The sequence below is a fragment of the Alligator sinensis genome, unplaced genomic scaffold (genome assembly GCF_000455745.1).
Source record: "Alligator sinensis unplaced genomic scaffold, ASM45574v1 scaffold280_1, whole genome shotgun sequence".
NCBI classification, from domain to species: domain Eukaryota; kingdom Metazoa; phylum Chordata; order Crocodylia; family Alligatoridae; genus Alligator; species Alligator sinensis.
Genome location: NW_005841835.1, coordinates 1,862,824 through 1,873,212, shown reverse-complemented (window position 1 = coordinate 1,873,212; position 10,389 = coordinate 1,862,824). Strand labels below are relative to the sequence as shown.

Here is a 10,389-nt window from a genome sequence, read left to right as displayed (position 1 = left end):
ATGGGTCTAATTAGTGTCCTCTTCTCCTGAGGCTGCTGCTTAAAGTTCACTCCAGGCTCACAGCTCCATGCAGTTCTGCTGCAACTCTTCGTTCCCCCATAGGCAGCCCAGGTCCCAGCCTCTGGACTCCAAATACAGCTTCAAACGGTTAACCTGCTTCTTAATGAGCTAAGGACTCTTCTCTCCTCTTAATTGAGTTTGGCGCCATTGCTAAGGGCAGCCTCTTTGTCTAGTATCAGACTTAAGTCCGCTTCATGGGGCTGCTGCTGAAGGGGCTTGTAGCAGTAGAGGTGTTCATGGACCCAAGATGAATGGGGGAGCTCACACTTTGTGGAGCTGTTGCGCAAGCTACCTGCACACTTGGAGTTTCTTTACTCTGGAAATTTTTACCTCTCTTCCCATAGAGCTTAAATCAGCTGACTTCTCCGTTTCTTCCAGACAAGGTGTAAGTTTGGCATAATTCAGGACTAACAGATTCCATTACCGAGCTAAATGTTCTAGTGCAACTGTGTTTGGGATACAGGTGCAATCATCTTTGGTCATATCTTTATAACTAACTTGGTTCAACCAGTGTAGCTGCATCTATTCCAATATGGAGGTGCATGAAGGTACACTAGGCTTTCAAGGTTCTTTGGGTAGATGTGATATCTTTTTATTAGACCAACTGAGTAGCTGGAAAAAAGTTCTTTGCAAGCTTTTGGGCACAATCACCCTTCTTCAAGCATAGGGAGCCTGTTGATCTGAGACTCCAAGGAATGAAAGAAGCTAAAAGTGTGACAGGATGTCAGTGTGAATAAATAAGTGGAAATTAGGGAAATAAAAGATAGAAAAGGGAAGGGGGGAGGTATAGTATAGTTCTACCAACTATGGAAGGCACCAACTATATAACTATATTATAAAGGTATAGGGGGAAAAAAAGGTGAAAGCATAACTTATTTTGCTTCCCAGACTGGGATAAATTTTACTCATGTGCTTAGCTACTGGGGCTCATCCAGGGCTTTAACTAACTAACGAAAATGGAAAAACTTTCTAGTTTGCAAGAAGTGAAACCCTAAGTAAGGGCTAGGCTAAGGGTGCTCAACCCCTAGCCTATGAGCCAGAACTGGCCCTTAGAGCTATGTCATCCCGCCCATGGGGCTCCCCAGGGGCCTGAAAATTTGGCTGAGGTAGCAATTCATACAACCACCAATCCCCCACTGTCAATTTTCCAAGCCCCATGCAGCAGGATTAAAAGCCCATGGATTGGATCCAGCCAGTGAGCTGACCTGGCACTGCCCTTCTGCCCATGAGGCCAAAAGATTGGGCTAGAGCCACTTTTTTCTTTAAAATGAAATGTTGGATTCTAATGATGTTGCACAAGGCTGGACACTTGAGGTGCATACTTGTGGGGTCTGTGCTTTAATCTAGGCCTGGGTAGAGTACCAAAAATGCCCCTATTCTCTCTCAGCCCCAGTATCCAGGAGGCTTTAGGAAAGGATGGAGCAACAGGTCTCTGTGCATTGCAACAGCAGGAAAGAGTTGCTTGCTCTCACCTGAGAATTACTTTAACACTGTTGCTGCCTGGAGACTGGAGGCCTCCACACTGGTAGTATTCATTGAAAGGACTCTTATACCAGAGCCAGAAGGTGAAGATGACTTGTGCCCTAGATTTTTTTTTTTTTTTTTTTTTTTAATATTGCCTCCTCCCATCCCACCCCTTTTGCCCCTGACAAGTGCTTTTGCACTTAGTGGTGAGTGACACCTGGTGGCTGAATGGGAAATGATAACAACAGTGATCCTCTCATTGCACTAGCACAGGGGTTCTCAAATTTGTGATACTGCGACCCTGAGTGCTGGATGGCGGAGGATGGGGAGCTTACATGTGGCAGCTGCCGCTGCCCTCCACCACTGTGCACCGCTGCTGCTTCCCCGCACCACCATGTGTACCCTTTGGGAAGTTTGTGGCCCCATTTTAAGTTGCTCATGACCCTGGCGGTTGTGACTCTCAGTTTGAGAACCCCTGCACTAGCAAGTTTCAGGCCTCCCAAGCTGAGTTCACATGACATGCCCAGCTGCAGAAGGTTTTTCCTTCCCATGGCTGGGCAGAGGAAGCTGGACTTTCCCTCTGAACTAGCAGACTGAGCTCACTTAGAACAGATGCTGTGTTCCCTCCATGCTTTGGACAGGCTTGTGCACAGGGCTGGGCTGCAGCAAACCCATTCCAATGGGGAAGGACCTTGCCTAGGTCACCTTTCTCTGGGTCATCAGCTCTCTTGCCTCTGACTGGTGCCAGATTTTGTTAAATGATGATAAAATGAATGTGCTTTGGCACTCCTGTTCCTTGTAGCCATTGTTAAATGGTATGTGAGGGACTGAATATGATGCCAGGCCCAGAGCAGGTGAACAGTGGCACAGGCTTCCCCTACTTCAGTCCATGCACTTCAGCGCTGGCCTGCAACAGCTCCTACTAGTCTAGCTTTGCCTCCCATTCCAAACCTGTGCTCTCCTTCATCTCCCCTCAAAGCATCTGGCCTTGCCTTAGATACAGCTCGCTGGAGACCATCAGTGACATTTTGCACATTGGTCAAAAGATGTCGCTTGTGAGCAATGCAAGAGCCGTCCTTCACTTGTGCTGCTCTCTGCTGGGCACCCAGGATTCCTCCTTTGGCTGTGCCTGTAGTAGAGCAGTGGGTCTCCTCCAAGGCTGGCTGTCCTTTGGGAGCCAGGTGGGTGTTGTAGGCCTAGTCTGTGCTGGAGATCTGGAGCTTGCTTTGTTTGAACCCTTGTGTTTTGCAGGATGATCCAGCGGCACCAGCTGGTGCAGTCGGTGCTGCAGGAGCTGCAGGAGGCCACTGAATGCTTCGGCCTGGAGGGTCTAACCAGTGCCGTGCTAGAGGCAGAGAGAACCCTGTCCTCCTTCTCTCTACCCAGCTACCGTGGGAGGCAGCTCCAGGAAGAGCTAGAAGTTGACCGAGTAGCTAGAAGCCTCTATCCAGAGGATGCTCCCAGCAACATGCTGCCTCTGGTTTGCAAGGGTGAGGGGAACCGCCTGTTTGAGGCTGCCAGTGTGCTCTTGTGGGGGAACCCCAGGCTGAGCCTGGAGCTGCAGGTACGCACAGTCGTGGAGATGTTACTCCACAAGCAATACTACCTGAATGGCATGATTGACTCCAAGGTGATGCTACAGGCTGCTCGCTACTCGCTCTGCACGGAGGAGTCCCCAGAGATGACCAGCCTGCCCATGGCCATCCTCGAGGCCATCTTTGATGCAGACATCAAGGCCACTTGTTTTCCTGGCACTTTTGCCAACATGTGGCACGTGTATGCCCTGGCCTCAGTGCTGCAGTGTAACATCTACTCCATTTACCCCATGAGCAACCTGAAGATCCGGCCATACTTCAATCGCCTCATCCGGCCTAGGAAGTGTGGCCCACAGACATCCACGCTCCACATCATGTGGTCAGGACAGCAACTCTCCAAGCAGGTCTTCAAAGCCCAGTACTTTGTGGCTGTGGTAGGCCTGGAGGAGCTGGAACCCACAAGCCCCTCTCCAGAGCCACCAACCCAGCCAGTGAAGACTCTGGAGCTGCTGAACAGTGACCCCCAGCTGACCTACTCTAACCTGCGTGACCGATACAGCATTACCAAAAGAACCTTTTACCGCTGGAAGCGCCAGTCTCGGGAACACAGGCAGAAAGCAGCCACGCGATTTGCTGCCAAACACTTCCTGCAGTCGTGTTTCCAAGAGGGCAATGTAATCCCCTTGCAGCACTTCCGACAAATGTTCCCAGAAATCTCCCGCTCCACTTACTATGCCTGGAAGCATGAGATGCAGACCTTGGCCAATGGCGACACCTCTGCTTCTGCTGAAGCCACAGTGTCATGGGAGCCTCCTGGAGATGGTCTAAAAAAGGCCCACATGGACGTGAATGATGTAGCAAACGTGGAAGATGACCTAACGCCGAAGAGCCCTCCCACAGATCCCAACCAAGCAGGGATTTTCATGCAAGGAGCTAAGTCATACCTGGAGAAATGTATTTCCATGAACACTCTGGTGCCCTACAGGTGCTTCAAGCGCAGCTTCCCTGGCATCTCCAGGTCCACTTACTACAACTGGCGGAGAAAAGCCATTAAGGAGAATCCTAACTTTAAGCCCTCCCAGTCTCCCTCGGTCAGTCAGAAGCCCCTCGTGAAAACAAAGTCTCATCAGCCAGTCAAGCCGGAAAATCTGTCTGGCAGGAAGAGATTGAATGGACACCACCCAGAGCCCAGGAGCCTCCTCCAGCTGAAAACCTCTCTCTACAACTGGAAAAAGCAACTTCGAGACACGGCCAAGAGGCACGTTCAGCAACGGCGGCTGCCTTTTGGCAGGTTCCGCCTGCGCTACCCCAGCCTCTCCTCCACAGCCTACTGGTTCTGGAAGAGAAGCAGCTGGGAGTTGAACAAGCATCGCTTGCCCTGGACCAGCTCATCCCAGCAACTGAGCCAGGTCATCTCTGAAGGGCCTGGAAAAGCAGAGCCTAGGATTAAGCCGCAATTCAAAATGGAAACAGGTGTGAAGCATGTAGACAAGCCAGCATCTGTCACCCCCTATAATGCCACTATCTCAGGCTACACCATGTCAGAGAGAGCGAATAGCCGCATGTTTGTGATGGATGTGATTGCCACCGCTCAGTTCAAAGCTCAGGCCAAACTGTTCCTGCAGCAGCGCTTCGAGTCGAAGACCTTCCCCACCTACAAAGAGTTCAGTGCCCGTTTCCCCCTCACAGCACGTTCCACCTACTACATGTGGAAGCGTGCCTTGCACAATGGACTGACACTGGTGGATGCCTAAGGGCTGTCTTCCTACCAGGCTAGCCCAGGGCTCCCTGCTGGCTTCTGCTCTTGACTCTGTAGCTGAGACAGAGGGGTCACTGAGCCATTAGCCAGCTCAACCCATTTCATGTTTACTTTTTATTATTAATCTTGTTTGTTTTTGTGGGTTTTTTTCCTTTCTGATTTTGTTTCGGTCTGGTCTCAGGATGTAGGGACCATGTTTGTAAAATCTCGCTATCTGCAGATAGCAAGAGTGAAACAGGGTCTCTGGGTTTGTTTGTTCATTTGTTTGTTTGTTTGTTTTTGTGTTTGGTTTGGTTTTGGCTGCTAAAAATATCTCCCAGAAGAAAGAAGGAGAATGGAGTTTGTTTTCTCCTGATGCTACCGGGGAGAAGGAGGTACGCTTGAAAAGGCCCCATGTTCCTTAAGGTGTCACTCATGAGTAAGTGCTCCTCGTACATGGACTGGCCATGGGGCTACAGCTGCAGAGTTCCTTTCTAAACATTACATGCAGAATTTAGTGTCTTACCTGTTCCTAGCCCCTGTAAAACCAGAAATCTATCTTCCTGATGACCAGATCCCTTTGGACAGGAGGAGAGGTGCACTGCACCAGGTACAGAGGTACCCAGCTGTCTCCGTCACTGAGTGCAAGCAGAATACCTTTGACCAAACTACAAAAGGGTGATGTGGATGCCATCCTGGACACCATGCACTGAAAGGAAGGGCATCAGCAAATCTCAGGAAGGACTAACAGCAGCCTGCCTTCCTGCCCTGGTATTGTGTCCTCTTGGTTCAGGAGGGATGGACTTTAGCTTGAGGGGCAATAGTGACCTGAGCTGGAGGGGTTGGGGAAGCACTATATTTTGTGGGGTTTTTTAGGTCAGTGAGTTCTTGTTTCTGGTTTTGCTGATCTGCTGTTGTCCTGTTTGTAGTTGTGGAAGATGAGGCTTCCTAGTGATCCTTACTTGGTGTGGGGATCTGTTCATATTTCAGTAATCTGCCCACTGGGAAGGATTGCAGCTATGTAGATAGGGGCCTAGTTGACTTGTGCTATCCAAGCCTGTCTCTTTCAGGCTTTGTAGACAAATGACATCCCTGAATTCTCTTCTCTTGCCTACATGCCCTCTCCCAGTGGATACATGCCTTTTTGTACTCTTCACAAGTACCACTTTCATAAGGGAGGCTAGCCAGATGTCCCAACTGCTGCAGTGGGGTGGAGAGACAGTACCCTTGGCCTAAATGGGAAGGGTGAACTCTACTTCCAGCATATCTTGCTCTGTGAATGTGAGAAATGTCTCCGTATGGCTGCGCTGCAAAGCCCTGCCTATAGTGAAGGTGAATGTGCATGTGTGACTTGTAGGAACTTAAAGCAATAAAGGCCCATCCATTCCCATGCCTGTCTGGTGTCTGTCTCTCTCCCTATTTTCTTAAACATCCTCTATTAGCCAATTATTTACCTCAGTACTATTCATTATTTTCATGTTTTGTTTTAAAGCAGATCTGATGCCAGTGCAATCTCCTGAACTGCAAAGTTCTGTTTCACCAGGGTCCAGTGCAGAGGCAGTATTTGTGCCCTGGGCAAGCCTTGTAGGAGACCCGAGGAGCGGGGGGTTGGGAGGTTGCTGCTGAGCTCTAGGGGGGAGGAGGTGCCAGGAGCTGAGGGTGTGTGGTTGGGCAGGAATCTTACCTGTTGCTGCAGTGGTGTCTGCCCTGCCCTGTTGTTGCTGCTACAGCAGCAGTGTAGGTCTCTGCCCATGTCTGCATGAGGAGGGGATGCTATTCTGGTGCCCTAATTGCCTACCCTGTGCTATGTTCCTAGTCCAGTGGAGGCAGCAGTGGACCAGTGCTCTTTCTCTGCTCCCCCATACAAATGCTGCTGCTGTATACCTTACTGTCCCTTGAGTTTGTGCTATCGCCTCTAGGAGGAAGACAGCACTTTGTGCTCCTTTGCTTTTTGTCCTGAGCACTGGCAAGGAGAGAGGCAGTTGTCAAGGCAGCTCTATGCTTTCTGAATATTTGTGTGCCAAGAAATGCACCGATTTCCATTGCCTCATTTAGGTGAATGGTTATTGGGCACCTAACAAGAGGCAGAATCAAAGATCACAGTAATCTGTTTTTGTCCCAGTATGAAGTAGTGTTGCCTCCCAGACCACAGAGACAAAGAATAAAAATTGCAGGCCACTACTGGGTTGCACCAGATCCAAAGCTGGTGACCCAAGAAGCAGTTGGGTCTGCATTCAGATCAGTGATAACTTTTCTACAGGCTGGATTAGAAGCTGGATCAGGCCCTGGCAACTGCATGGCAAGGCAGTCCCAATTCTCTTACAGCACTAAAAATGGGAGCTGGGATTTGCCTTGGTACCTGGTAGAAAGGAGGTTTCCTACCCATTTTAGGGCAGACCCTCACCAATGCAGGGCTACCTGAGGTCTGTGGATTTACTATGCTGCACTGATTCACAGGTGCAAAGTGAAGGCACCTGTACTGGCACTTACATTACACTTGTACCCAGAGGCCTCTCTCATGCTCAGGGTCTTGTTCACTGAGTACTGCATAAACAAAGGTGAAGAGATGGCTCTTGCACCATAGAGTTTACAGCCCAGAACATGCACATCATCAGAACAAGCAGCTCTCAAGTGTGTGGGTACAGTTTGCAAAGGGTTGGGTGAGGGCAATCTGTTTTTCTTTCTTTCTTCCCCTTTAAAAAATCCAGTAAAAGGCTGGAAATGTGATGATGAACCTGTTGGTTTCTTATTTCTGGAGAGAACTGGTGAAATCTGACAGGGTCCAGCAGGTGGCACTCTGGTCCAGTGAGCCTGTGGAAGTCCTGTAATTGAATTTTGAAGCAGCCAGCTCCCTGCTAGGTGGTCCCAGCATATAGGACAATCCTTTCCCCACACTCATGTCTGCCTATAAGGGGAAAACAGAAAAGCCTGCAGACTTCTTCCCCTGGGAACCCTCTGCTACCCCTCATCACTGGGACACTGCCCACACCACCTTGCTTTGCTCTGTCACTGGGTCTTTCATACAGGGAAGTTCATGGGTCGGTGACTGCAGGTCCAAAGAGTCTGAGGTTGGGCAGATTGCCCCGATATCTTCTAGGACCTAGCCCTGAGGGGCTGTCTCTGATGGGGCCAATAGGCTGTTTCTAATGGGACTGCAGTGGGATACCAGCCTGGGCTTAAAGGAAGGGAGAATGAGGTGAGGTGCACATCCTTCTCCCCGTCCTGTGCTAAAAATAGAGCGCCCTTCTTTTCTTTGCCTGTAAGAAGTGTTCCCATTCAGCTCCACTTCTCTTTGGCTGCTGTAGTGATGGGAAATAAGAGAGTACAGAGCCCGAAGTGAGTGGCCCTGCTAGTATTGGTTACACTATAGCCCTAGCCCTACAGCTCTTGAGGCCCTAGATCAGCTCAGACAGTCCTGTCTGGGGGAAAGGGCACACACCTGCTCTTCCTCTCCAGAGCCTTTGTAGAGCACACAGTGGCCCTGGTTAGGGCCTGTGGTACACTGTCCCCCTTTACTTGTTTTCACAGGGTTCACACCTTTCCTGTTGCACCTGGCAGGTCCCACCCTCTTCTGCTCTCAGTGGCCTCCTAGTAGCAAAGGCAGTTCTAGCTTGTTCCTGCTCCTGTCACCTAAAGGAAAACCTGTAGGAAAATCTGCACTTGTGCAGATCAGGCAGTGCCATAGCAAGGGAGAGGTGAGCAGGGCAACTGCCCCAGGCACTGAAGCGAAGGGGCGCCAACAGGGGTTGGGGGGGGGGCACACAGGGAGAGGGGGAGGGCAGCTCCTACTGCTGTATGCCCTCCCGGGCAAGCATGGGCCAGGGGAATGTACCCCTGGATCTGTGCTCAGGGCAAGGGTGGGCTGCCACTGTGGGCTTTGCTCCGGGCACCAAACTTCCTTGCCACAGCACTGAGATTGGGTAGACAGGAGGCCATGGGAAAAGGTGCGGGGGGTGGGGGTGTTGTTTTCAGATCCAAGGGACTTATCTCTACTGCTTGCCCTGTCTTTGCTAGCAACACCCCTGCCCCCAGTGCCTTTCTTCCCTTGGAGAATGAGAAGGCCAAAGCAGCCTCTCTGCTTCAGTCAGTCTGATATTGATGAGATTACCACAACTGAGGAGAATTCAGGCTTTAATGGTAGCAATGCAACAGAACAGAAATCTCTGCTGCCTTGATGGGGAACTTAGCAGAATCATACAGCTACTCAGAAAATGTTACCAAAAAACAAGGGCAGTATTGGTAGCTCCCATCACACCTGCAGCTCACTGTCTGAGGCTTACCCAGTCCTGCCTTCCTCTATCTTCTATGCCAGTGTTTCTCAACCTTTTAAGTAGCAAGTACCCCCTAACTTCTGAAAATTTTAATAAGTACCCCAACACTCAATTTTCCAGGGGATTTTATATTTACAGACTAATGTGTGCTATATGTTGGAAGAACGGCTGTGTATGACATCGTGTGGGTAGGGTTGCCACCTTTCACACCAGGGACGCACAACTCAAGTATGTACCTGGGCTAGAGGTGATATTGGCTGAAGGAGAGCTGAACCCAGTGCCACGTAAAGCACGGCACACCAAATTATTACTGGGGAATTTAATTTTTTTAATTGCACCAAATTTTTTGCCATAGTTTTGAGAGGAGGAAGGGGCAAGAGAGAGAGGAAGAGGGCAAGAGAGCGAGGAAAAGAGGGCAAGAGAGACAGAGCATTGGGGTACCTGTGTACCCCCTGCCTGTGTCGCGCGTACCCCCAGAGGTACACATACCAGTGAGGATGGAGACATGTGGTCTCTAGCAGGGAAGGATCTAGAATTCAGTGAAGGGATGGACTACTGTACACTCTTAATTGCCTCTTGATCACTAGGCCTGTGTGTGTTGAAAAGTAATTGGAGTAATTAGCTCCCAGTGACTTCTCACCAGTGAATTTCTCCAAGGGAGCAAGCTGGTAATTACTCCAGAATGATTATCCATGTCGGTAAACTGTGCCTGGAGGCTGTGAGATCAGCTGTTTTCCTCAGCAGCAGTGGTTGTAACAGCAGCTGTGAAATTGGCAGCCAGACTCTTAAGTGGCCTTTTCCCTCAGCTGGAGGAAGGCAGCGTAGGAGAGCGCTTGCTTTGCCGTGCTCGTACTGACAATGTCCAGGTTCACCAGGTTCAGACTCTGCAGATCTGGAGGCAGAGCCTGCTCAGCAGCAGAGCTATGTCTCGCTGAGGAGATCAGGATGCAGGACTGGCCACTGCAGACCAGACCAGTTACTCCGTCTGCCTCTCTTACCTGTCTCTGAGAGTGATCAGAGCCTTCAGAGGAACGTCCAAGAAATTCAGTATGGACAATTATGCTCACAGGGGAGATTGTTCTCAACTCCCATCGGTCAGTGGTTGCTTTGCTTCTGAAGCAAGAGGATAATATGCCTAATCCTCACTGGGGATGGCTCCACTGCCCCTGTCTGAGCCTTTTTAGACCCTGCTAAGTTCTAGTTGTCATTGACACCTTGCAGTATATGTTACGGAAAACTAATAATCCCTTTAATCAGAAACTGGTGCTTCCCCCTACCCACAGCCCTGCACACTCCCTATTGTGCAGACTCTGAGGGAAGG

General features: G+C 50.1%; 1 protein-coding gene across 1 annotated transcript; it reads left to right on the top strand.

Annotated features, from left to right (window-relative positions):
• Positions 1–336: 336 nt before the first annotated feature.
• On the top strand, positions 337–6,185 carry VRTN (vertebrae development associated). Its single transcript, XM_006015349.2, has 2 exons — positions 337–445; positions 2,776–6,185. Exon 2 carries the CDS (start codon positions 2,777–2,779, stop codon positions 4,811–4,813), a length of 2,037 nt encoding a protein of 678 aa, XP_006015411.1. The 5' UTR covers positions 337–445; position 2,776; the 3' UTR covers positions 4,814–6,185.
• Positions 6,186–10,389: the final 4,204 nt, after the last annotated feature.

Excerpts from the sequence above, each read along its gene's own strand:
- VRTN (XM_006015349.2), top strand. The coding sequence starts at position 2,777 with ATGATCCAGCGGCACCAGCTGGTGCAGTCGGTGCTGCAGGAGCTGCAG.